The sequence below is a fragment of the Puma concolor genome, chromosome C1 (assembly GCF_028749965.1).
Source record: "Puma concolor isolate L17-30 chromosome C1, mPumCon1.1.hap2, whole genome shotgun sequence".
NCBI lineage: Eukaryota > Metazoa > Chordata > Mammalia > Carnivora > Felidae > Puma > Puma concolor.
The window spans coordinates 202675177-202702691 of record NC_141674.1 but is presented as its reverse complement, the minus strand read 5'-3'; the positions used below and the strand labels follow the sequence as shown (position 1 = coordinate 202702691).

Here is a 27515-nt window from a genome sequence, read left to right as displayed (position 1 = left end):
TCGTGGGGCTAGGTCCAGTTTCAGGCGGTTCCTCTCCCTAACACAATTACCCGGCCTCTCCAGCTATTTGGAAGGGGGGCTGTGTTTTAGAGACCATAGTGCTATAACCCACCGAAATGTCGTGCTAAGCGCCAGGGACGGGAGGACTCTGTTTTATTCCGAGTCTCTCATTCCCATATGGAACCCAAGGCACATCTAGACAGACAGCTGGTTCTCTTCTCCTTTTTCCTCCTGGATTTAAAACTATGTTTCAAGCAAAAGTAGGGATTTGGAGGCCAGGAATAAATTGGCTCTAATAATGTGTAGTCCATGGGATCTGTATAGAGAGCCAAAGGAGAGCAAGCTACCTATACACAATCCCAGACTCTTACCCCCAGCTCCCCTGCCTACAATGGCAAACTGGCCCCTGGACTACTTGATAAATGTGGGCAAGAGGGAAGTGGCACCTACAGGGTCAGTAGTGGTAGATTCCAAAGGTTTAGGATTGAGGTTACAAAGTCAATGTCTTCAGGGTTCATGCCAATAATATTAGTAAAAGGGAACCAAGCAGAGATTGGTGGAGACAACGGCGAAATGCCCCATCTAAACGGTATTTCTAAACTCTAGTCAATTGGGATGCAGTGTTGCTAGACAAATTTTTAAGAGCAACCAAGGAGTCAAAAATCCAGATTGTGTATGAAAGTCATTGGTTTCAGTGGTGGCAACTAGTTCGAATGTTTTTTGCTCACCCCATGTTGGCCTGCATAGTCAAAACAGGTCTGTGGACTATAGTTGGCTCCTAAGCCATCAGGTGGACATACATTATGGGAGTGACATAATCTACTGTCATTGGAAAATGTCTTGAAGTCGACATCAGACAGCATAGTAACAGACAACTATAAGATTTTGAAAGAGCGGAAAGAAGGTAAAAAGACTTTAGGATTGAATTATAAACAAGCAAAAGGGACTGCACTCAAATTCATAAACTTATGAACTTCAATTTTGGGCCAGTTTCAACATCTGCTATTATGAGGAATAAGGATAATGGCGGCTTTATGTAGCATTATGACCACATTGCATCATACAATGTCCTGATCCTATGACTAGCCAGTTAGCTTTCTTCTTCCCGTCACTGGCTTACCTGCCTGAGGAACAGCTGGTTTAGGACAAGCAGGTTCTGTGCCCTCACCCCACTCCCCCACACCGACTCCCACCCCTCAAAATTAACTCTTTTACAAGAAGACTACCACCGAGACAAGGAGAAAGATGGTCCATAAAGACATCCAGCAAAAGGTGAAGACTCATGAATAGAAACTACCACAAAGGGTGGAAAAGGAAGAGGAAGGCTGACCCTTAGACAAGACACAAAGAAAGAAGATCCTGGCCCCAGGCAGAACCAGAACAAGTCTCGAGGGACTAGGAGAGTAGAAAAGACCACTCCATTATCTCTGCCTTTCTGTGATTTTGTCAAGTTAGTCCTTCCGTGTGTGTTTCAGTTGCAAAATTGAGATCACTGTTACAAGATCAGTGAAATAGTCAGCACAAGCTCTAGGTAAAGTCTTGGTGGAACGTGGCCATGGCCACTCACCGTGGCTGCTTTTGCCTGCAAAGACTAAAACGCCTACCAACCTTCCACCACTTTCAAGGTCCCCCTCCAGTAGCCCTATCAGGTGCCATACCTCACAAAAGCTGCTGTGAGGTATAACGTGGGTCATTATTTTTTACTTCATACAGGGCTTTCACCAATAAATATTCAACGCCTTGGACACTAAGATTCAAAGTTCTCACACTTAATTTCAATCTTTGGGTGCCTGGGAGGCGGGTCTCCCGATGCCGTTACTTTGACTCTAGACTATCGGCTCTTACATAACACGCGTATGTGAACAAGGCCAAGTTCTATGTAAATGTGGCAAAAATGGCGAGTGTGATAGGGATGACTGGCACAGAATGAAGCAGGAAAGGCTACTGACCTCCTTTGTCTGTGCCTTCTCCCCAAGACTACACCAGTGTGTGCAAAGCATGTGACTACAACACATTACTACAAGATAGAGTCTAGCATTACCACATTCCCAGGATGCCTCTGCTCCTGGGCGCAGGGACACTTTCCATAAGGTCTTGAAACTACAATCTTCCCCCACTCCCACACTGAGAGCAAATGTGTCAACCAAGAACAAATCAACCATCATGGGAGAAACCCATGTTCCATTGGGAACAAGAAGCTCATCGATATCTAGAAAATTTGACAAAACCCAGGGGCCTACCTAAGTCGGCTGAACAACGGTTTCTGTATCTTTCACAGGAGAATTGGGTTCTAAGGCCGCAAACTTCTAGATCAGCTTTGGTCTGGCGGGCATATGATTTTTAAAGGTGGCAGAACTGTTGCACTTTAAGGGTAATGCGATAGGGGTAAGAGATGTCACACCTTTATGTGAATTATACAAGGTCCAGGTTCAATTACACAAGGGATTCCACACAGCTATCAGAATTATTTGACCCCAAAGGGTCCAAGACTACATTGTATCTATAGCACACGATTAGGAGAGGCTTGGGGATGTTGTCCTTTAAAAAGTCCCAAATACACAGATGCAGTCTAGGCCCATTTTATGTTTTCACCCTTTCTCATGTTTACAGTTCCTGGGCTCCGTGTTGACATGACCCGAGCTTGTTTCTAGAAAACGGGATATCTTTGGGTACCTTCGTTACTAATTACCAACAAACAAAGCTAGAAGTATGAGCTGATGATCTGGTTCTGCGTTTTCTGGTTGTTATACCTCAACCCAGCCAGTTAGAAGGTCTATCAAACCAAGTAAATTCTTTTCATATCCAGAAAATATCTCAACCTATTCCATACCGAAACCCAATCATATTTTATTAGCAAGTCTCTTACATGGGCACTACACATTTCCTCCCGACTCGCTTGATTATCCCTCTACCTGTTCTACCCCACTTAGCCTATTACATGAAAAAAGTCAGGGGTACTCCAGGTTGCCATAGGTCACTGTTCAGCTAAGCAAAAACACACAAAACACCATTTGTCAGTGAAAGGAGAGAAATTTTACTTAAAAGACCCTGGGCAGAGAGGTAAAATCGAAGATGATTATGGTGTTCTGGGGCCCGCACCAAAAGAGGCTTTTCTTATTGCTGGCCATGGGAAAAACTGTGACGCCGAAAGTCATGGGTTCGAGCAGTGTCTTCAACCAGATCATTGGCATATGCTGCTGACTAAGGAGACAAGAATGAGAAAATGTAAGATTTACACTCAGGAAACCCATGTGTTTTTTATAGAAGGACCTCTTCAGCTCAGTTTCTCAGATTTCATCAGACATAAGGCCAGAGAGTATGAGAAACCCACCTTCAAGGGGCACCTGGGGTGGCTTAGTTGGTTAAGTGTCTGACTGCTGAGGTCAGCTCAGGTCATGATCTCACGGGTTCATGAGTTCGAGCCCCCCATTAGGCTCCATGCTGGTACACAGCCTATTTGGCTGTCTCTCTCTCTCTCTCTCTCTGCCCCTCCCCAACTAGCTCATGCTTTCTCTGTCTCTGTCTCTCTCTCTGTCTCTCTCTCTCTCTCTCTCAAAATAAACAAACCTTAAAAAAAAGAGAGAGAAAGAAAGAAAGAAACCCACCTTCAAAAAGGTAGGTCTAGGGGTTATGTCAACCTCTCTACTGAATGAAAAGATTTGAGGGAGGCTCTATCATAAAGAAGATGAGCAATGAACACAGAAATTCTGGCTTTTTGCAGGATTGGTGGGAAGCTGGGGGAGAGCTGGGGTTTTGTGGGTAGCAGAGAAGCCAGGGAAGAGTTGGAAGGCAGTCTCTGAAAGGCAAGTGGAGAGCTTTGCTTTGACAAAGGCATCACAGTTTGGAACACCTGCAAGCCAGGAGGACAGCTCTTCGGGTTTGCGAGGCCCCTTTGGATAATCAGAAAATGTCATCAATACCTTGTCTTCCTGATCTTTTTCTTCCATAACTTCTTTGCTTTCTGTCTCTGTAGTAAATCCTTCAGATGGCACGCTGAACACTTATATCTACAGGACTGCATCATCTTCTTATATTTCCCAATTCTGGCCAGCAGCAGGGATCTATCTGCTGCCCCCCTCCCCCACCCCAGGTCCCTTCATTCAAAGCAGCCCACCCATCACTCCTTTTATATACAGAGACAAGTGCCCATGACATGGGAGCTCCTGGCAAAAGGACCTGATGATTAATGATGCCTTGTCACAATGGCTGTGATTCAGCATAAGAGCTTGGTTGGGTGGTTTGGGAGTACTGAGACATCTGGGGAAAATCAACAAAGTACCTATTAGGACTGCTGGCTCATCAGCTGGCTGCTGATCAGTGTAGCCCATGGGAACCACCCTGGATGATACTAACCAAGTGAAATTGTCCTGGCCTTTCAGACCCAGCATCTTCAAAGCCTTTATTGGCTGGCACATTTACATGTGCATTCCTGGTCCCAATATCTTATTTTCAGAAAGAGCCTTTTCAGCAAGGATTTGAACTAATATGGGAATTTTTAAATGAATGCACCGAGGTAGAACTGACACAATAAACTCACATATTTTAAATGCAACAACAATTTTTTTAACGTTTATTCATTTTTGAGAGACAGAGATCGAGAGTGAAAGCAGGGGAGGGGCAGAGAGAGGGGGAAACACAGAATCTAAAGCAGGCTCCAGGCTCCAAGCTGTCAACACAGAGCCCCACGTAGGGCTCAGACTCACAAACTGTGAATCATGACCTGAGTGGAAGTCTGATGCCCAACCGACTGAGCCACCTAGGCACCCCAAATGTGATAGAAATTTGATAAGTTTTGACATAGGTATACAACCATGAATCTTTCTACACAAATCAAGATAATAAGTACACCCTCCTGTCCCAAACGTTTCCCTGTGCCCCTTCCCTGCTCTCTCGGAAGGAAGGAAGGAAGGAAGGAAGGAAGGAAGGAAGGAAGGAAGAGAGGAAGAGAGGAAGGAAGGGAGGAAGGAAGGAAGGAAGGAAGGAAGGGAGGGAGGGAGGAAGGAAGGAAGGGAATACAGCCTGGTTTCAAGCACACTTCCTGAACAAAGGCTGTAATGGTTCACCCTCTCCAAGAGGATCCACCTCATGTGGGGGCCAGGGAGGTGATAATCCAAGCATCTCTCACAGTTCCTCTAGTTTCTTGCCCCTTACAGACTCTAGGAGGGAGGGAATTCTACAGTGCCCCTGTTGTTCTTTTAACATAAGACCTAAGGTTTTAATCCCGGGGGACGCAACAAAGGTTGGGAAGAGAGAAAGAGAGAGGAAGAAAGAGAGGGACATCGAGTTGTGTTTTAACACATCTGTGAAGTTGAGTTTAATTTATTCTGTGTCCTCTTTCATCAAAAGTTACTAAGAGGGGCACCTGGGTGGCTCGGTCAGTTGAGCATCTGACTCTTGATTTTGGCTCAGGTCATGATCTCGCTGTTCCTGAGTTCAAATCCCACATCAGGCTCTGTGCTGACGGTGCTGACAGAGACTGCTTGGGCTTCTCTCTCTCCCTCTCTCTCAGCCCCTACCCCTCTCTCTCTCTCTCTCTCTCTCTCTCTCAAAATAATAAATGAACATTTTTTTTTAAAAGTTACTAACCATCCAGTTCTTTCCACACCCAAAGAATTCAGATCTTTAAGCGAAAAGGATTGGCGTTGGTGATCATGATATTATGTGCTACAGATGGCTTGATAGAACAACGGATTTATGCATCCAGATTTGTACTGAGGATGTGCAGTTGCCTCTGGGCAGAAACAAGTCGTTTCTGTGTTCTTTCCTAGGCATTCATGGTGGCATTCATGGTGGCTCTTTCCTATGCATTCAGTGTGCGGAATGGGCAGAAAGGAAGTGAAGGGGCCGCGTTCATAAGATCCCCAATTATGAGTAAAGTATGCCTGAGAACTCACCAGCCTAGGTATATATCAACATGGATACCCGCCCCCCTCTCACACACCAAATGCCTGAATAGATCCTCACTTTGTGAACAAGATATCCTTATATAGGAACTTTGTTTCGACGGGGGCACCTGGGGGGCTCAGTCAACTGAGTGTGTGGCTCTTGGTTCCAGCTCAGGTCATGATCTTGGGGTTCCTGAGATCGAGCCCTCCCTCGGGCTCTGTGCTGACTATGCAGAGCCTGCTTGGGGTTCTGTCTCTCCCTTTCTTTCTGCCCCTCCCCCACTCATACTCTCTTTTTCTCTCTAAATCAGTAAACTTTAAAAAAAAAAAGAACCTTGTTTCAGTAAATAATAGTGATCCACATATCAATTGGTGAGAACTTATTGAAAATCTCTTGAGTGCCTTTCTCTATGGTCCATATTTTTTTTTTAAATGTAAAATATATATGAAACAGCCTTACATGAGAAATTATTCTAATTTCTTACACAAGAACAACCCAGCTCCTCCAGGATCGTGGACAAGCTACCTAACGACCCTGATCCTGGAATTCAGCCATAATAATACCCACCACACAGGGTTGATGTAAGGATTAAATAAATAAGTTAATATCTCTAGAGTGCTTACCATATCCTTGGCACTGTTCCAAGCACAAGCGATTATCTTGGCCCTGTCCTCTCAGAGTATAAGGTGCCTGACAGCAGGCACAAAGGTAAAATAACAAGGACCAGTCGAGCCCAGATGGCCATCCCAAACTGCGGACTTATCTATCCCGCAAGGAGGAGGCTAAAGTCAGGTAGGGGTGAAGCACACATGGGTAAAGTGAGCCTGGAAGAAGAAGGAGGCCTGTCATTTTCCATATCAGAGCAACCGTGGTTGAATAAAGCCTCCTCTTAAAGAAGTCTGGCTGTGAAGCAAAGGAGAGAGTGGTTGCTAGAGAGAGGCTCACCTTCTGCTCAAAAACAACCTCCACCCTCCTCTATCTCACCTCCTGTGTCTCCTCTACCCAATGCACTCCTGACTGCACCCCCTACTCTCTCCCTGCAGGAACCTACGAGCCAAATACTCTACAGGATCAAATAAAGCAAGCACTGGAAAATGAAGTCAGGCTCCCCAAGGGCTCTGCACAGCTCCGGGCACTCGGGAGGTCCCCCGTGAGTGGTATATGACCTCCCCAAGTCTGACACTTCCATGTTGAACTCCATACTGTTACTTTGCAACTTCGTTCTTAGCTGAGTTTTACTCTGCTCTCTTTCCTCAGCTGTCTTCCCCGAGACACCCAAAGGTGGATGATGAATCCTATCATTTTGCCCCTAGATCATCCCATCTGTTCCTGGACATTCAACTACACAACGCTCTACTTTGCCAATGCTCAAATCTACATCACCAGCTCCACTGCTCTCCTGAGCTAGTTACTTATATCCCATTTGTCCACTGAGCGCTTAAATAGACATGGTGTCTGTCCAGTAGACATCCCAATCCGGGCAACACTAAAACCAATACTTTCTGTCCAAATGTAGTTGCCGCTGCAGTATCTATTGGTGGTTATTCACTCAGGGCGGAAGGCTAGGGTTCAATCTTTCCCTTCAAAGCTCATTCTTTTCACCTCTTCTGTCACCTCAGTGTTTTATAATCCACTCCTTCTCTATCCCCATCACTGACTTGGGTCAGTGTCTTCTGGGTCTTAATAGTCAAGCCTTTTGTCCATGTCTCTCTTCATGGTAAACATTAAGTACATGTCACCCCCTAGGTGATTAACCTCCTTGTCCCTATCTACCAGAGCAGCGAATACATGAGGAGACACTGCCGAATCGCTAAAATTAAGTAGATGCAGATTTAATTCCCACCTCTGCTATTTACTATTTATGTGTCCTTCAGCAATTTCCTGAAGCCTATAAGGAAGTAATTTCTACCTGGGCGTTTAGTTTCCTCATTAGTAAAATAATAGGATTGCCATTAATTCCATATCCTTCTGGCTTTAACTAAAAGAAGATTTCTCAGACGAGGAGAAATGAAATAACCTAAGGTTAGTAGATCGAGAGGCTTGGCTCCAGAAAATCAGTCTGACTAAATGTTGAAGGAAATCGTCCCAGGTCCCACTGCTCAGCCCTTCTCCTGTAGATTGGGTCGCTGACCTCATACTGACTTTGTGACATCCCAGAGTGAGGAAGTATAAGTCCACAGTTGCCTGGTTTCTTTAGATGCTCCTCCCTGCCTCATCTCAAGGCTCAGAAAACCATTTTCAGGTAAATAGCCAGAAACCCCACACTGGGATTCTAACATCTTACCGAGACTGGATGCAGCCACCCTAGGATACGGCACTTCTGCCCATCCCTTAGGACTCCATCTTTCTTCCGGAGCACAGAAAAAAGTACCACCAAGGACAGCCTGGGGGAGGAAAAGGATAGCAACTGGCCAGTTCTTCAGTGTGTGGTCCTGAAGGAGTGTAGGAGGAATACCGGGAGCAGTTGGGGGATGTGTAGGAGGAGGGGAGGAAGGAGGTGGTGATGGAGGCATTTCGGAAGAGCCTTCATTCATTCTCAGGCACATGGAATGGCCTCAGTGAGAAGCAAGCCATTTGTAAGTATCCATCAAGCCCACATTATGAATAAGACATTGACCAGCTCTCCTGGACTATAAGGATGAATTAGATAGAGGTCTCTCGATGTAGTTATCTGAATGTTTACCATTAGAAGTGCCTTAAGTGAGAAGGAAGTTCAGAGACTTACAAATCGCCCTGTAACTCAGGGGACCTGAGGCTTAGTTGACACTCTGCTATAATCATCCTAAAAGTATTTTTTTTTCAACGTTTATTTATTTTTGGGATAGAGAGAGACAGAGCATGAACGGGGGAGGGGCAGAGAGAGAGGGAGACACACAGAATCGGAAGCAGGCTCCAGGCTCCGGGCCATCAGCCCAGAGCCCGACGCGGGGCTCGAACTCACGGACCGCGAGATCATGACCTGGTTGAAGTCGGACGCTTAACCGACTGCGCCACCCAGGCGCCCCCTAAAAGTATTTTTTAACAAGAGGCCGGTATAATCATCTTGCGCTGGGTCCCACAAATAACGTAGCTTATTCTGGGGAGACACGACTTGCCCAGCACAAGCATCCCAGGAAGTTTCAAGTAAGTCAGGCCAAACCATAGCGAAAAGGGTAATAAAATCATAAGGGAAATTCTGGAAAATGTCGAGTTGGCTTCGTGTGCCCACCTGAAGAACCTTCTGAGACTCCCCTACCCTAACCAGGGAAGCTTATAACCTCAGTTTTGTCTTTGCTTCTTTACAGCATGAAGAAACTGCGGAGCACTCGTGCAGGACGGTGCTCTGGAGAGGATACAAATCTTTCTGCACGGTGACATAGTCCTTACTGCGGTGACATAGATCTCTGCGGTATTACCTTCCACATTTTCTCCCGGAACAAAAATGAGGCTGCCCAGCATTGAGAATCTCTTGATCAATAAAACTGGATCACTGCAACACTCAGAAGAATCTGGGTCTTTTTTGGGGGCGGGGAGAAGGGGGTTATTACTAAAAAACAAAGGCTTTGTTCTGAAGATTTCACTAGGCAGTCACCCCTGCTGTCCCAGCATAGGGAGTGTGAGGGGCAAAGTGTCACCAAATCTCTGTGCTTTGGACTACAGAATTCCAGGATTTGTGAAGGAATTGCTTTGTTCCCCTTCGTTAGTGTAAATAGAGCTGAATCTACTCTTCAAAATGTGAGAATTCTGCTCAAAAGAACAATGTGGGAGCCAAACAGGCAACGAGACTGTCGAGCAAGCCTTCTTGACAGTAAAATGGCTCCTCCAGCATCTCTCCTCCTCTTTACCCTCTCTGCTCACCAGTAAGAGCTGGCAGTGGAGTTTCATCAGAGCAGGCCGAAGAGATATAATTGGAGTGCGATGTTCCCTCTTGACCTCACCTTGGTCAGTGGAGCTATAAGAGGCATTTATGCTAAAAATACTCCAGATACACGGGGAGTCTCCTCTGACCAATGGACCCTATTGGCATGTTGGTCACAATGCCTTGCAGTCAATTACAAAGGCATTAACCCTTGAGGGTGGCAACAGTCTGTCACTCCGGTCCTTGGCCCCTTTTGGTGGCAACTCTTCTCCCCCTCACAGGGCAGTTGTCCTCAAACTCAGTGACATGATTGTACTTGGCAGGTGGGATGATTTCAAGAGGGAAAAGTTTCCTGGAATGTGGCTCTCGGAACATGAAGGGTGAAGAGAAAAGCAGAGAAAGGGCACAGGAAAAAAAAAAAAAGAGTCCAGAAATCTCAATAGTAGTGCCTCAAGGCACAGTGGCAATAAGCCTAGACTGGAGATGGGGAGATCTGGGCTTGAGATCTAAGTTTGCCCATAATTCGTGACTTTGGCCAAGTTACCCTTCATCCCCAGATCTATTTATTATGAAACTGTTCTCTAGCAACCCTACCAACTCAAAGTTCCTTACTCCAGTTGGTAGATGGATAAAACACATTTGTTCCTAAAGACCACATGAAGCCAAATGATTGAATATGTGTGATATTTTCATACCATAACACCCCTCTTTCTATTCAGAGGACACAGCCCTGTTTTTGTCTTATGGCTGAAGGGAACTGTGCCCCCAGTGAATTCCAGCAAGGGACAGCATCTTCTTCACGATGTTATAGACAGGGTTATAGTCAGTGTGGTCAGGGGAGTAGTTAATGTGAAAATATTATTTGGAAGTTTCTGAAGCATAAAATTTGGATTTACTTTGTGTGATATTACGCCATGTGGCCTTATTGTTAATAGTTACGAGAGGAATTGACATATTCAAATAACTTTTCATTAAGTCCGAAAATAACAAGAAAAATAAAACTTGGAGTTCTCTCCAAATGAGAATTTATATGTGTGCAGAAGACCTCCAAATTCACACCCTGCCTCTAAGAACTATTTGCCCCCGGTTCTCCATCTTCTTTCAGTATTAGATTCCTTCACTGTGATCCTAGAAGCACATGTAAGAAAGAAAAGGCAAATACAGTGGAGAGTGGAGACCAGATCTACTTTTAAGTCAAGCAGGGAAGGCAGTGTGGAGCAGTGGAAAGTCTTTGTCTTGGGAATCAGCAATCTTGGGTTCAGCCATGGCTCTTGCACCACGAGGGTGCAGCCCTTGGACAAGCCTTTTGGCTTCTAAAAGAAGGGGTCCAGGTGACTCCTGAGGAACCACCCAGGGCCACCACTCTTGTGTCTCCCGTCTTTTAGCAGCCCAATCTCTCTCTTCTTGGAAAATAGAAATTGTTTATGGAGAAACAGTTTTGGGAAAGCAGTCAAAAAAGATGGGAAAGGAGCCTGGAGGATAAATGGGAAAGAATCCCAACACATCTTCAGGCAGAACCCAGACATCATCCAAACCGTGATGCTCCCTTATTTCCCAGAACTGGATGGAAAGAGGCGAATGGAGTTGAGTTCCCTCCTTCTTTGGTCTTGGGCCCTGGTTTCTCTTTATTCCCTACCGGAGACCTGAGATAAGTCCTGAGCTCAGAGACCTCTGACCCTGGTGAGACCCCTGCCCCTGGTGAGACCCCTCTCTCGGCAGATTTCCCATCCCATGGCCTGCCTGAGCCCCCTTCGCCTGCCCAAACAGCAGTAGCTGCAAGAGCAAAGAAGACAGGGTGTGCATGTGAACAGGGTAGAAGGTCCCCACTTCCCTGCTGAGGTCAACATCTGGAGAGACTCAGGTTTTAAAGAGGGATTTGGACTGAGTCATCAACATTTGTAAGGACTGTCAGCAACTTTTCCATGTTTCTTCTTCATAAGCCCCAATTCCCAGCCTGCCGGGAAGATCTATCCCTGGGAAGGCATCTCTCGGGCTAGCCAGGAAAACTAATGGAGTAAGTTTGAGCGGGAGAGGTGAGATGGGGCCCCACTAGAGGCCTGACATCTGAAACAGTGATGCCCAAACCCTGCCCCTCCCTAACCTAAGAGAGGGGCCATTGGGAGTGCTAGCACCACTTTGGCCATCCTTCTAGGAGATAAAGACACTATTCTGTTTATCCACCTGTCTTCAGACAAGCTAACACTCAGCCCTAGAGAGAGGGAGCTGATAGCTCCTCTTCTGAAAGGACAAAGAATTCGGTTCTCTCTCCATGTCCCCTTAGCAGTCAGAAAGCATCCATTCCCTTTCATGAAGAGAAACAAAATTAAGACCCACCAGGGAGGCCAAAGTATGGAGGAAATAGTTTCATTGGAATCTCTGGGTTATTTGAAGGGATTCATGTAACCACTCTGTGCCTCAGTTTCTTCATCTGAAGAAGAAGAAGAAGAAGAAGAAGAAGAAGAAGAAGAAGAAAAAGAAAAGAAAGAAAGAAAGAAAGAAAGAAAGAAAGAAAGAAAGAAAGAAAGAAAGAAAGAAAAAGGGAGAAAGAGTAAAATTACAGATAAGGAGACACTCAGCAGACTGAATTAACAAACAGTTCTCAAAAAAAAAAAGGTTGGCTTCAGGTCTACCAAGTGTCAGGAGTGAACTCACTGTGCTCTATCTAAATTGCCCTTGGCTTAAGCAACACTGGGGCTGAAATGGAACGAGAAACAGAGACAGGCAGCAATGCCCAATGCTCAGCTGTGCTCTGTCCTCACTCCAGGAGGTCTGATCCAGAAGCCAACCCAAACACCCCCAGCCCCACACGGGACAGGCCTGTGAGCACCTCCCCCCACACTGGGCTTTCCGCCGGTGGAGTTTTCAGCATTGAGTTTCTGAAATCAGAACTTCTCCTTAACCCTATGCAAAGGGGACTCTGTTGGTTTCTTCATCAGTTCCCAAGCCTGGCTGCCTTATTCTCTGTGATCTCAGCTTCCCCTTGGCAGAGTAGGTCTTTGGGGATGGGATGGACTTGAGAGTTTGGGGGGGGGGGGTGTTGGGTACAGAAATACTATCCACTCTCCAGGACCATCCAGAAAATGTCATTCCAACTCAGGAGGCCAGTTCCCCTGCCAATGCTTTAGCCAGCAAGCAGCCTCAGGAGCAACAGGGCCTATGATGGAAACAATGTTTTTTTCACACATCCCTGTCTAGAAATGCTCCTATGTGGTATTCAGAGTCACTCTGTGTCTTACTGTCTGTCTTCATAATCCCCAAGTAGCAAGAATGAAAAAATGTTTATTGATCACCTACTGTGGACTGCATTAGTGTCCATGAGAAATGCAGTAGAAATAAAAAAAAACGAAGCCTCTGACTACAAGCAGCCTACTGTAAAAGTCAGATAACATCAGGGATCACCTAACCCAACCAGCTTGTTTACAAAAAATAAAGGAGCTGAAGTCCAGAGAAGTGATATTTATGCAACAGTCAGGACCAGAACTGAGACACGCGGCCTCCTCTTGAGATCAGACTCACACACACCACGTAGCAATGTGGGAAACAGAACAGGGTATCACACACCTAGCTTTGGTTGACTTTGAGAACAGTATTAAAGGACCACGGGCTTCGGACAAATTACGAAAAACAATGAGAATTTGAAAAGTTGGGGAAGCCTTCCCTGGAGAGGTGGGACAAACTGGGGAGGAATCAGATAGTCAGAAAAACAGAAGGACTTTTAGTTTATTCCACAAATACTCCCCAAATGCTTAGTGGGCTCCCGCTCTGTGGCAGGACTGTTCAAGGCCTTGGGAACAGATAGGAACGAACGCAATTTTTAAACTGCTTTCATGGAGCCTGCTTGTAAAAGGAACTAGGCTGAGGTATATAAGAAAGTCCCAAGATACAAAAAGGGAAGGCTGGGTCCTGTTTCCTGAACCTCCTCCCCCTTTGAACAAATCAAAGACTCCAACAGAACCCGTCTGGAAACAGGATAATAGAAAGTGTCACTTATACTGGCTTTTCAAGGACTCTGGGTTTCAAAACGTGACTTGTCATTTTGTCTCCATAGACATCAGAAATATAGAGAATGGAACTTGAACGAGTTCTCTTTTCTATTCACCCAACTTTTGCTAAGAACTTGCTGCATGCAGGGTGTTTGGTTCTTGAATGAGATGGTGGCAGGGGAAAGAGAAGGAGGGAGAGAGAGAGAAAATAATGATCAAGTTCCATCGAAATGTTTTTCCAAGGGACTGAATGAGTATAAGGTATGAAGGACAAAGAAGAAAAGGTTGGATGTTGAATCCGTTACTGGGGAAGCTGGGGACGGGGACATCCCCAGCTCACACTTCTACTTGGAGCTCCACACCCAGGTACCCAGCAATCATGCAGTATCTCTATTTGGAGATCTCAAAGGCACCTCAACTCTGAAAAAGTTTTAGACCAAAATGCATGATGATCACTGCCCCCATGCCTGGCCTTTATCCCAGTGAGTGGCACCAGCATCCAGGTCGAAGTATTACACAGAAACAAAAGCCACACCTTCCACACCCTCTGCTCTCACCAACCAAAGCCAATCCATCCATCACCAAGTCTGTATCTCCTGTCTACATCTATACATCCTGATCAGCACCCTTTCTGGCCCAGGCCTGAGCATCAAGTACTTCTCTCTCCTGAACCATTACTATTGTGTGACCTCTAGTCACTCTACCTCCCCGCCAATCCAGCCTCTACCCAGCAGCTTTTAATCTCACTTTACCTAACTCTTAAACATTTTTCCGTGGCTTCCCAATGCACTGGAGCCTAGTCTGGCCTCTGCCTCTCTCTCCAACCACATCCTCCACCGTGTCTGATGTAATTATCCTGCACCACGCTGGGAAGTAATTATTTACTGATTTGTGCAGATTTCTGATGGCTTTCTCCCTGATGAGGCTGAAAGCCGCCATGAAAACAGAGTCTGTCTGGTTTTATCCATAACCATCTTACATACTATCTGATCACAAATATTTAATGACTGAATTTTCTGAAATGGCTAAGCCAATGGTTCTCCACACAGGGTGGTTGTGCCCCTCCCCCCGAGGCAATGTTTGGAAATATTTTTGGTTGTCACCGCTGCTGGCATCTACGGGTTGAGGCCAAGAATGCTGCCAGACATCCTACAATGTACAGGACAGTCCTACAAAAGTACTCAGCCCATAGTGTCACAGTTAGAAGAAAGAGAAGTATTTATATTTTGCTCATGTTGAATTGGGTTTCCCGGAGTCACGTCCTTACGGAAATACATTTGTGATGTTCCAATGCTGTGAGAGACTTAAACACACATGCATGTGCACACACTCAACAGCCATTAAATTCCTACTGGCAGGAGATGCCTATTTTTTTTAGGGTTATTTATTTATTTATTTATTTTTTTTTTTTTTTTTAAATTTTTTTTTTCAACGTTTATTTATTTTTGGGACAGAGAGAGACAGAGCATGAACGGGGGAGGGGCAGAGAGAGAGAGGGAGACACAGAATCGGAAACAGGCTCCAGGCTCCGAGCCATCAGCCCAGAGCCCGACGCGGGGCTCGAACTCACGGACCGCGAGATCGTGACCTGGCTGAAGTCGGATGCTTAACCGACTGCGCCACCCAGGCGCCCCATATTTTTGAGAGAGAGAGCACGAGGAGCAGAGAGAAAGGGAGAGAGAGAATCCCAAGCAGGCTGTCAGCACAGAGCCCCACACAGGACTCCAACTCACAAATGGTCAGATTATGACCTGCGTCTAAATCAAGAGTAGTAGGAGCTTAACAGACTGAGCCACCCAGGCGCCTCCAGGAAATACCTATTTTAATGGTCTCTTGTACTCCCCAGATGCCTGGCACAGAGCTGAAACTTAGTTGCTCAATGATACCTGTCTGGGAAACCTTATTTAATATTAAAAAAGGCCTCAAAATTGAGGACAGTCTAGAGCTGCATTAGAGGGGCCACCTTATTTCTCATGTATGACCGAAGTGTAACAAAGGCCAGGGACATCACAGGGGAGCCCCACCCACCTGTCAAGCCACACCCCTTCAGGGTCACAATGGCTAAGGCCTTAAATACCCAGACTCCCGGCCTCCGGGTCTTGCAAAGCCCCTCATTTTGGCAGAAGTTACAATGTCGACCAGCCGCAAATTCAAGAGTCATGGCATGAGGAGGGGCAAGAACCGAGCTCCTCACAGGGGAGTCAAGAGAGGTGGCAGCAAAAGAAAATACCGGAAGGGCAGTCTGAAGAGTAGAAAACGGGGAGACGACTGTGAGTAAGGGAGAAGCAAGGGAGTGACCAAACATGAGGGACTTGCCCCATGGGCCCTCCTTCTTGGATCCAGTTAGCTTTTCCAGGACCCAGAATCTCAGCCTGAGAATTTCATTTCCAGCCCCGTTCCAGGCACTGAGGCGGGAAGAGGATGAATGGGGGTGTTCTAACTGGGGTCCCTGTTGTAAACCTGTCCTTCCCTTCCAGCCAATCGCCATTACCGCTCCCACTTGTGATGCCACCCGCGGGCTCTGTCCTGGTGGACCTCACACAATGCCAGGCAGCGACGAGAGGACGACAGCCAGAGAAGAACCTATCGTGTGGGTAAAATGCCAATCGTGACGAAATGAGGAATGTATATGTTGGCTGTTTCTCCTCAACATCTCAATAAAACTTTGAAAAGTTGGAAAGGTTTCCTTTTGATCTTTTGGCTGGAAAATGGGCTTGGGCAGACTTGGGAAAGAATTGGCAGGTGTGAAACCGTTCGACATAACTTGGAAAATATCACCGTAGTTTGTCCTTGACTCTGTCCGTGGGCCTCAGCACCGGCGGGGCACCATCACAGTATTCGGGTATTGAGAAGGAGCTAGAACCTGGAGACTGGCACTGATGACCGCTATTTCTGAGACAGTTCTGGTTTTAGCACAACCCCAAACCATGGGCTAAACTAAAGCTAAAAGTCACGTCCCAGGAGTGGATACAGAATTCTCCATGCTAATTTATCTGATTATGTGGGCTAACGGGCAGGACCAGCAGGCTGTTAGAGATGGGGAGACACCCCGGGCAGAGCCTATGGCGTTCAGGCAATACGAATGTCAACTCTACCTTGACCATTCCTTCAACTCTACCTTGACCTTTTCTATCTCTGGCCATGGAGGCGACACCTCAGTATCCACCCATCCCCCTCGGAAGGGGATATTTCCTTGACCTTTCCTAGGCGATATTTTCTTGACGAATGCCTCCTGTTGGAAGACAGCACCAGGGTGACACAGGGTGGAACTGGAGTTCCTATTTAAACCAAGCCACCAGGAAAGGATCGAAGGAATGAGAAGAGCCATGAGCCTCCCAGGCTGGGGAGGGAGTGTCTTAGAATTCTGCGTATTTTCGGTGAGACCATTGAGTGTGAGCCCCATGGAGGTAAGAAGGTGAATACAATGAAGGTGGTCAGAAATGTTTTTTGTTTACAAACCGTTCGTGCCAACACGTAAATGTAAAATGGAAACAAAATGGAAACCATGCTTGTAGAAACTTAATCAGCATTTTGAACCAGGCTAGCTTTTTATGGGCTGTAAACTGTTGGTATATCAGTGACACAGTTCTGAACTTGTAATGTGCATGGCATGATGTGTTTCCAAAACAAATCAACGGTCTATATTCTTCTCTTGATAAAGAGCTGTATGCAATTTGTTTCTTGAATATTTTTCTTCTCTTGTACAAAATTCTGACATCCTACCAGGTTTTTGTTTTCTGTTCCGTAGAGCAGAATTTGTGGATAGAAGGTCACCATTTTTTTTACATCTATTAAAAAAATAACGAAGGATGTCGAGACAGAAAATGTCTAGACCATGGGGTAAAGATTTTTCCTGTCTCCTACTGCCCACTGCTCCAGAGCAAAATCTTACCACCAGGCACACAGATACTTCTAACTCCTCAAACTTGTACTTCCCTCCAGTTGTCAATTTTGTAGAGAGAAAATATAAACGCACTCTTTTCTATGGTTTTAGCTCCTCTAATATTCCTTTTGTTTTGTCTCCGGGTTTGCGCAAAGCCCTGCCAACCCTAATCAGAAAGGACTGGCTGCCATTCTCTTGTGCCCTCCGAGAGCTCCTCTGCCTCCGTGTAAAGAAAGCCCGAAAGCTCCTCGCAACATGTCAGCTTTTGCCACCCTGGATGTTAGAGACCAACTAAGGGCAGTGCAGGACTGTGCTCAGGAAGGAGTTGAACAAAGTACCATCGGGCAGGAAGCCAGTTTTACCCCCTTCTATCCCCACCTGCCCAGCCGGGCTGCTTCGGTAGCCAGGAGCTCAGGCAGACCCTGAAGTTAGCGTCACCTGGAGGCCGCCTGCTGGACCTCAGGCCCCTGCGATGTCTGTGATCCCCGGCCTCCCTTCCCTGCATTGTGCCCCTGCCCAGTGCCCAGCTCACAGCCCTGCCGCTCGCTGCTGCAAATGCCTCCCTGCACAGCCCACCCCTTTGCCCCCGCCCACTGCTCTGCCTTTTCCAGAGCGATCTGAAAGGTCCACTTCTCCCACAGGGAGAAGTTAAGAGTCAGGAAGACGCGAGCCCAGCGATAATGCCGATAGTGTGAAATTTACTTCTTCCCTCGAGAAACATGCTCTCACCAGGAGGAGGTCGGCCTGTGTCTGGCAGGATCCCGCACGCAGGATCCCGCAGACCCTGCACAGGGCTCAAAGGAGCGCCTTTCCCGGAGAGACTGTTCACAGAGGCAAGACCCCTGGAGCCTAGCAACGGCAGCTTTTGAAGGAGCAAAAGAACAACATAAAGGCTGCAGCTACCGGCAGAGCAGGAGCAGAGTGGAAAAACCCCGACATTTCTCTCCAGTCTCCTCCTGGTGCTTCCACTGGCCAAACTCAACCAGAAGCCAGCAGGTAAGGGATCCTAGGTGATATAGAACACAAGGCCCAGCCTCTCAGGGCATCAAGAGTCAGGTAGCTAACATGACTTTGAGGGAAGCTTTCCTCTTTAGTGTCCTATTTGTCTTCTCTTGTTTGCCGTCACGGACCAAAGTCCCTTCGGAAGTGACTGGCAGAGAGGCCCCAGACCGAGTTACTCAAGGCTCTGAACCCTCAGCTTCAACAGCATGTTGGCACATCATCTTTGCAAGACACGATTATCCCCAGACAGAACGTTCTAGTACAATGTTCTATTTCAATAATTCAACACTGAAACAATCTAACTAATTGGGGTAGAGCCCCAGGCTAGGCAGGGCAGCCAGACCCCTTGCCTGGTGACTTCAGTCTCTGCCCTCTCGGGCAGGTTGTGGAAGGAATAGCAGCCGCCAGGAAAACTCTGTTTTGCTGTAAGAACATTTTCCAGGCCCACATGCTGGAGATTTTCCAACACTAGTGTTGATTTAGTCCCTGCCCTCCAGGAACATTCATTCTGTCTCTCTGTTGACATCTCCTGCAGGCCAGCACCCACCAGGCAGGCCCATGTAGGTCACCAGCACAGGGGTCTTTCGACCATGCGACGCTCGAAGATCTCGCCCTCTGTGTGCCTTTGCTGTATCTCCCCAACCAAGGGGGACTTTTCTCCTCTCTCCAGTTTTTTTCTGGAACGTCACGTCCTGAAGTCATCACTTACTTGGCCTTTGTGGAAAGTCAAAAACTAAAAAAAAAAAAAAAAAAATTTAAAGATCTTGGCCAGAAGCCCTTCTGGGTCACCTTGACCTTCTTGTGAGCTGACTTGGATACAGGGCCTCTGCCTCACTGACCTCAGGGTGCTACGGGAGTGGTCCCAGAGGACCCATGTGTGTGTGGGTGGAGAGAACCCAGAGGAACCGTGGGGAGAGCGTGGCTGACCCCCACCTCTTGCCCTGGGCCGCGCCAGATGACCCCGGGTGGGACCGGCGCGACTGTGCGGCCGCAGGCAAACAGGAAGTTCTGGAGAAACACTCAAGGCTGTGCTGAAGAGGTGAAGGTCCAGAAACCGCAGCTGGGAGGGGACTCTGTGTGCCCTGGGGGTAGTCGGTACAAGTCAGACGTGGCCTGGGGCTCTGCTGTCCGGTCACCCAAAGGTCCTGTCCTTCAAGACCGGAGGAGAGCCGCCGCCTGCCTCCGCAGTCCGGGCGCTCGCTCTCCAGGCGCACTCTGGGGAAAGACCCGAGTGGAGCAGGGTGTTAATGGCCAACCTCCAGGAGCCCCGGTCTCAGTCACCTCGCCAGGCTGAAGAGTGGGGAAGTAGGTTACTTCTCTTCGAGAGAGTCTCTTCTCACTTCTGCCCGCCCCCCCCCAAGCCACTCTCCCTCTCGAACTTCTCATCAGTCTGACCTTGAGATCTCGCCCTCATCTGAGCCCTGCAGCCATTCTTACCTTTTAGCTCAGTGTCCCGGAAGTGGGACAGGCGACAGTTGTCTCCGTGCAGCATTATACCAGGGAAAGGGGCCAGCGTCTACATTCCATCAAGGCCAGTCCTCCTGTTTTGTGACCTTGATCTATCAGTCCTGCTCTAGTCCAAGCCTTGCATGCCTCCTCTCCTACAGCTGGAGCCATTTCACCCCGACCTGTGGCCCAGCTCCACCAACACCGTAAACCAGCCTGGCTCAGGCAGAAGCGTGAGTGAGGAATCTCTGGGCAGGCAGTCTCCTGACCCTTTAGTCTAGGCCAGGTCCCACATCTCTCTATGGCTTGCTTTGCGCGCCTGTAAAATGTAGGAGTTGGGCATGATCTTGTCTCTCCAGCTAGATTGTAAAGTCCTGGAGCCAGAGTGAAGCCATCCACAGGTGAGGGACAGAGGGATCGCATCCGGACACACGCACAGCCATTGTTTCTCGGGAAACAAGTCGATGAATCCACTTGTTAACCTAATATGCTATGAAAAATAAAATCTGAGCATGGATGTCAGTCAAAAGGAGCGGGGACCGATTAATAAACTCAGTGATTAGGATCATGTTAAGTTGTTCCATTTGCAACAGGAAAGTATGTCTGTAATTAATTCGCTGTAAAGTCCTCGGGCCTAACACACAGGTGGCTTTTATTGAAAAGACAAAGAGGGGCGCCTGGGTGGTGCAGTCGGTTAAGTGTCCGGCTTCAGCCAGGTCATGATCTCTCGGTCCGTGAGTTTGAGCCCCGCGTCAGACTCTGGGCTGATGGCTCTGGGCTGATGGCTCGGAGCCTGGAGCCTGCTTCCGATTCTGTGTCTCCCTCTCTCTCTGCCCCTCCCCCATTCATGCTCTGTCTCTCTCTGTCCCAAAAATAAATAAAAACGTTGAAAAAAAAAATTTTTTTAAATAAAAAAAAATAAATAAATAAAAAGAAAAAAAAGAAAAGACAAAGAGATGGAATTTTACAATGTGTCGAGGTCCTCTTCAAAAGTGACTCAAGGGGCGCCTGGGTGGCGCAGTCGGTTAAGCGTCCGACTTCAGCCAGGTCACGATCTCGCAGTCCGTGGGTTCGAGCCCCGCGTCAGGCTCTGGGCTGATGGCTCAGAGCCTGGAGCCTGTTTCCGATTCTGTGTCTCCCTCTCTCTCTGCCCCTCCCCCGTTCATGCTCTGTCTCTCTCTGTCCCAAAAATATAAATAAATGTTGAAAAAAAAAAATTTAAAAAAAAAAAAATAAAAAAAAAAAAAAAAAAAAAAAGTGACTCAAAATGGAAGCTTTCAAGAAGAGAAGGGGCTGGAAACTGGACCTTGATGTATTGACTTACTGGTTCCTTCAGGAACACAGAAGAACAATAACACACCGGCTTATATAAAAAGCTTCTGAAACTTTCACATGCGTAGAACCACCTGGAATCAGAGAAAATTCAGATTCCGAGTTCTCAGGTCAGGTTGGGGGTGGGGGTGGGGGTGGGGACAGAGATTCCGAATTTCTAAGGAGCTCCCAGGTGGTGCGGATGAGTAGGTGAGGGGCAAAGAGACACAGAAGTCTCTTCGGAAGCTCAGCTCTGCCCACACTTGCAAGGCAATCACGGCCCCCTCTCTGGGGCTCTCTCAGAGTCCTTTCCAATCCTTCCAACAATAAGAAGTCCTAAGATTCGAAAGGAGAAGATTAAAGAAATGTCGCCCAGCAGTGGCTGGCAACTTCCCTCCTAGGAACACAAAGCATCGTAGAGTCTGGATAAAGGGCTTTCTCTGCCACCTCAAGGCAGCACATGGGGAGTGTATCTCCCAGGGAGATCATAGAAAGGAAGTGAGCGAAGGGGTGAGAAAAAGCGCAGGAAACAGTGAGTCCTCTCCCACCCTGGCCACGCCTGGATGCCACCCCTGGTTTGACTACTTAATTCTTCTTTTCCTTTTCTACTTATTTGCTGCCCTTGGCTCCAGAGCCCGAGCCAGACCACAGCCCTCTTGCTGCTCAAAGTAGGCATCCGTTTGCGTTTGGTGGAGAGCAACAGAAATAACCTGAAAGAGGGGTAAATGGAATGTACTGGAAGCATGAAGAACCGTTCAGAGAATGGAAGGCAAAACTGAACAACCGGGCCTCACGATGGGAGCCAGGCAGGAAGCTGAAGAGACTCAAATCACTCTCTTCGCAGTGCAGTGGCCCCAATTGTTTTCCATTCTTAGATCACTCCCCTAAAAAAGTCAGGGTCTCGGGAGAGAGAAAATGATGGTCAAGTTTGGGTTGTGGTGGGGCGGGGCTGGTCCTGAAAGGAAAATGGGAGGACAGTTACCGAAGAAGAGATGTATACCAGGCGGTCAGGTGCAACGATGCCCACTGCAGAGTGCAAAACACTCCTTCCCTGCAGTGTATACAATTCCCGGGCACCCGCCAGGAGGCTAAAATAGCATCTGAGCGAGCACACAACAGCCACTCTCTGGAATCCCTTAATCTGTGAACACTTTTATAAAAGGCAGCTTTTCCTGTGAAACTGCCATCTTAGCTCAAAGAATTTACTCAGAACTTACGTACTTTCATGGCCAGAACTGGAAGCGGGATTTATTCTCAGCTCCGTTTTTTTTCCCCCACCTAGAACATTTTCACTATGTCGAAACAGCAGCAGACCAGATGGCAAGGATAGAGAGTCACAGAGCTATGCTGGTGCTGCTGCTCACACCTCAGCAAAAGTAAACATGCCCGGGAGCCATGGATTGTAGGGAAGTGTCAGGAGGCAGACTGTGATCTCCATGAAAGTCAAGAACACAGACATGCAAATTTGGGGTGTAAAGGAGGCCGGCCTTCCCCTGCCTGACTCCCAAGAAGAATGATTTCCCTCCTTCCACCCCAGGTATCCAGGCAGCAAGCCATGTTGTGGCTGATTTAGCAGAGAGAAGCTCCCTCGGGTTTGGGTGTACACCGTCCAGTATGGGGGCCACGGGGCACAGGTAGCTACCGAGCACTTGGAACGTGGCTGGTTCGAAGTGACAGGGCGTCGGTGGTAACATACAGGCTGCCTTTCAAAGACTTAATGGGAACAAAAGAATGTAAGATAGCTCATTAATAATTTTTACATGGATTGTATATTGAAACATTTTAGACGTCGTCAGTTACATAAAATAACTGAAATTAATTTTACTTTTTCTCTTTTTTTATTTAAAAAATTTTTTAAATGTTTTTATTTATTTTTGGACAGAGAGAGACAGAGCATGAGCAGGGGAGGGGCAGAGAGAAGGGGAGACACAGAATCCGAAGCGGGCTCCAGGCTCCGAGGTGTCAGCACAGAGCCCGACGCGGGGCTTGAACCCACGGAGTGTGAGATCATCACCTGAGCTGAAGTCGGACGCTCAACCGACTGAGTCGCCCGGGCGCCCCATCTCTTTTTTTGATTTTCAAATGTGGCTGCTGGAAAACTGAACATCACAAATGTGACTGGCATTATATTTTTATTGGACAGAACTAGCCTCAGGTCACCTGGATTTTTACCTTGGTAATGGCGTGTTGCCCCATTCTTTCTGCCTTTTTCATTTAGAGCAGAGCCTACTAAGCCGGGGTCTGTTCCAAGCAAGCACTACAGAGAAATGAACAAAATCCACCGTCCACCTTCACCTTTCCCCACTCCTTATCTCACACACACACACACACACACACACACACACACACGAAGACAAACATTAGAGAAGAAAAATTCAAAGTGGAGGCACACAGCTTAAATTCTCAGTATATTGTTTCCTATATATTTGTTTTAAATTAATAGATTTTGGGGAAGTTTTACCTCCAGGAATAATAATAATAGCAATACACTTACGCTTTCCCTTGAGATCTTTATACATATTAGCTTCACCCTCCCCTCAACCTCAGGGACTAGGTAGTATTTCATGACCTCTGTTTTAGAGATAAGAAACAGGAAGTCAAGAAATCTGTGCAAGGTGTCTGTGCACTCAACCACCTTGCTCTCAGACGTGGAGGAACTGAGTCCTCCAGACTAGAAAAGACACACTTACAGTGGCCCAGATAGTGACAGAAGCTGAACTAGAACTCTGTTCTGCCACCTGCATCGCCCTAGTCTCCTGACCCCTGACACCAGACTACCACATCAATCCAAGGTGAAGGGGCATGTGACAGCAGGCTAGGATATTTGGGAGTGGCAGACAGAGTGCAGTGGGCACAGACATTTCTCATCGCCCTTGACCTAGTAAAAGCGGAGCCATTCGATTCAAATCCGAAGCAATGAACCCTAACAGGAAAAAACAAAGGGTTTGACATCAGCCAGTTCTAGACTCGGTCTTGCTACAACTGCCTAATAGTTACAGGACCTTGAACTAGTTTTGCAACTTCCCTGAATTTCTGTCACGAGCTGAGTAAAATTGGGTTAAGAATACCTCCTTCTGGGGGCGCCTGGGTGGCGCAGTCGGTTAAGCGTCCGACTTCAGCCAGGTCACGATCTCGCGGTCCGTGAGTTCGAGCCCCGCGTCAGGCTCTGGGCTGATGGCTCAGAGCCTGGAGCCTGTTTCCGATTCTGTGTCTCCCTCTCTCTCTGCCCCTCGCCCATTCATGCTCTGTCTCTCTCTGTCCCAAAAATAAATAAACGTTGAAAAAAAAAAAATTAAAAAAAAAAAAAAAAAAAAAAAAAGAATACCTCCTTCTGGGTTCACCAGGAGGATCCATATGCAAAGCAACCTGCACTGATCCCCGTATATCACGAGTGCTTTGTAAATACCCGTTCCTCTCCAGACCACCCCTGCCCTTGACTTCAGCTGGAGCCAAACAGGGACCCCTGACATTTCTGCATAAGGTCTACATAGGACTGAAATAGGCACGTAGGTCTCAGTGGTGGCCGGAGGCACTGAGGAACAGAAACATCCATGCTGTTTGCAACCCAGCAAGTCAGGTGAGGGTTGCAGCCTCGAGATGCACCCCACAGCCTCACCCCATTGCTGGAAAGAAAGAGGAGGGTCGTGAGCTCTAGCCTGAGTCACAGAAGCCCTTTGTGTCTCCCAGGAGAGGGGTGGGCCCCAGGCCGGGGGGGGGGGGGGGAGTGTGGTGGGTGGGGTGATCTGGCAGCCTGGATTTCATCTAAGAAAGGCTGGCCTGATGCCCAGGCCCCGGTGTTGCAAGGGCTGGTGGAGGCGCCCCTGTGAGCTGGGAACAACAGGTGCAGACAAAGAGCGAAGGTGGAAAAAGAGAAGACGTCTCTTCCCCATTTCTTTCAGCTTGCAGTTTAATTAATTAAAACTCATTTTTAAAGCTATGGCACTTAAAGAGGTCCTGCTTTCCATGCCTCTGTTTCCTCAACTAAAAGGCAGGCTCTCAAAATGTCATAGAACCCTCAGAAGTTCCTCTTGGGGGGCACCTGGGTGGCTCAATCAGGTAAGCATCTGACTCTTGGTTTCGATTCAGGTCATGATCTCACGGTTGGTGGGATCAAGCCCCACATCGAGCTCTGCACTGATAGCAGGGAGCCCTGCTTGGGATTCTCTCTCTCTCTCTCTCTCCCTCTCTCTCTCTCCCTCTCTCAAAATAAATTAAAAAAAAAAAAAAGATGGGGCCATCTTCTGCTCCTCTCTGCCCACAGTGCAGACTATCCCTCACCTCTACCAAACAGCTGGGAAGCAGACGGGTGAGACCCCAAGACTCCTAGAGACAAGAAGGCACCTTCTTTTCACATCTGCTTGACTTCCTATGGTTTCAGCTGCACGGTAATTAAGCCGGAGGTGAAGGGGAAACTCCCCTCTGGAAAGAGATCTCTTTCATTTCTCACTGTCACCTTGCTGACATTCCTCCCTTATTTTAAAACACAGCTTCCAGAATTTTTTTCCTAAGCAACCCAGCCAGAAATGAATGGGCTTTATCACGTCTCAGTTTCTAGCTTCCTGTGTTTGCCCTTCTAGAAGTCCTCACTGAATACAGTAATAATATAGCTGTTGGGATACGGTCTCAAGGCCCTAAAGAAGCATAATTTCCCTGAAGACTGACCAGCATCAGCTTGTCTCATCCACGTCGCTCACTACGGGACCACTCAGGGTGGGACAATGTCCTCCCCACTAAATCAGTGAGGGTTTATTGGATGTCTACTCTGTACCCAGAACTGTATTTTATTTGTACATTTCTACATCCATTCAGGACAGCATCCACTGTTCCAGAAATGTCTATAGAGTGAAAGGCCATTATGCTATGGTGGTACTTACGTTGAAAGAGTGGTCCCTGGTCCCATCTGTGCGTTTCAGGGCATATGCCCTTAAGGCGAGCCCTTCAGTTATCAACACTGAAGAAGCAGGGATTCACCAAGAGTGTGTTAAGTACCTGAAACACACAGACTATTGTCCTGGGCCCTGCAGGGTATACACCAGGAGTTCCCAGTTTTGCTGGGTCCACAACAACTAAATTCTAAATGTATCCATTTGGCTAAAGAGAGAAGGGAAAGGCTCTATGAACCCAGACTGGCACTCAAGGCCTGAACACGCTCATGAGGGCAAGCAGCATGATGTTTCATAGGTCACTGTGTGTGTCCTTCCCCCAGCACAGTGCCTGGCCTGTAATAGTTGCTCAACAATCGTGTTGAAGAGATGGACAGATGGACGAGACGATGCTGCTGGCCGTGACCGCGTATGTCCCCCTTAAGTTGGAAGAAAAGAAAGAAGAACGTTGCAGTTAGAAGGGACTACAGAACAGCCTTTCATGTTTACATTAAAAAAAAAAAAAATGAGGGCCAAGGCCACACAGCAGACTGAAAAGGGGCAGTGAAACAGCCTGGGAGCCCGGGATGCCCTCATTCTGACAAAAAGAGAAAAGAACAGTGAGTAGACGGGGTTGTTAGGGCAGCCCTCTTACCAGCCCTTCTCCCACTGTGGACTAGGTCATGTCCGCCTTTACACTGTCAACACACACGCACCGTCTTCGATAGCCCTTTTCACAGTCACGATTTTATTCACAGTTCTCTGATTGGATGCTTTCTGAAGCTGGAGGTCACGGTTTGGGTTTGGGTCTCTCTCCCCGCCCAGAGTATCCCCTACATCCACCTGAATCACACAAAAAGACATTTGTTACATACATGAATTTATTAACTAGATATTCCTTCTCAATTACACCTTCAGTTTTTCATGGAGGCAGGAGGGCTGTCGGCTAAGGCAGCCACCTTGTCACTGTAAATTAGTCTTTGAGAAAACAGATTAGATCTGAAGAGGGTTGAGTTGGGAGCTGGTGATCTAGTGGGGATTGAGAAAACTGTAGGCTGTCAGAGCAACGTGAAGACTCAGGGCCGTAGAAGACGGGGCAGGGGAGTGGTGTCCATCAAAGCTCAGACGAATGCTAATCTGAGCAGAGAGAGCAAACTCGAAGGAGTTGCTCCAGAGTGCGGGTCTGGGGAAGACAGGAATGCGGAACATTCTGCTAGTGGAGCTGACACTAAGCAACCAGCCTGCTGTGGTCAAGTGGCAGCCGGGAGAAAAGTTTAGACCTGAATTTGGGAAGGTTTGTGCCT

General features: G+C 47.5%; 1 protein-coding gene and 2 long non-coding RNA genes across 3 annotated transcripts; 2 read left to right on the top strand and 1 right to left on the bottom strand.

Annotated features, from left to right (window-relative positions):
- Positions 1 to 3010: 3010 nt before the first annotated feature.
- Positions 3011 to 4121, bottom strand: LOC147578669 (uncharacterized). The gene is made up of 2 exons (XR_015254330.1): positions 3921 to 4121; positions 3011 to 3201 (listed from the first exon to the last, which is right to left on the bottom strand). It is a non-coding gene; the product is annotated as an uncharacterized LOC147578669 (long non-coding RNA).
- Positions 4122 to 7915: 3794 nt separating this feature from the next.
- Positions 7916 to 9363, top strand: LOC147578668 (uncharacterized). Its single transcript, XR_015254329.1, has 2 exons — positions 7916 to 8462; positions 9171 to 9363. It is a non-coding gene; the product is annotated as an uncharacterized LOC147578668 (long non-coding RNA).
- Positions 9364 to 15797: 6434 nt separating this feature from the next.
- Positions 15798 to 16387, top strand: TNP1 (transition protein 1). Its single transcript, XM_025912683.2, has 2 exons — positions 15798 to 15977; positions 16185 to 16387. Exons 1-2 carry the CDS (start codon positions 15839 to 15841, stop codon positions 16211 to 16213), a joined length of 168 nt encoding a protein of 55 aa, XP_025768468.1. The 5' UTR covers positions 15798 to 15838; the 3' UTR covers positions 16214 to 16387.
- The last annotated feature ends 11128 nt before the right edge of the window (positions 16388 to 27515 follow it).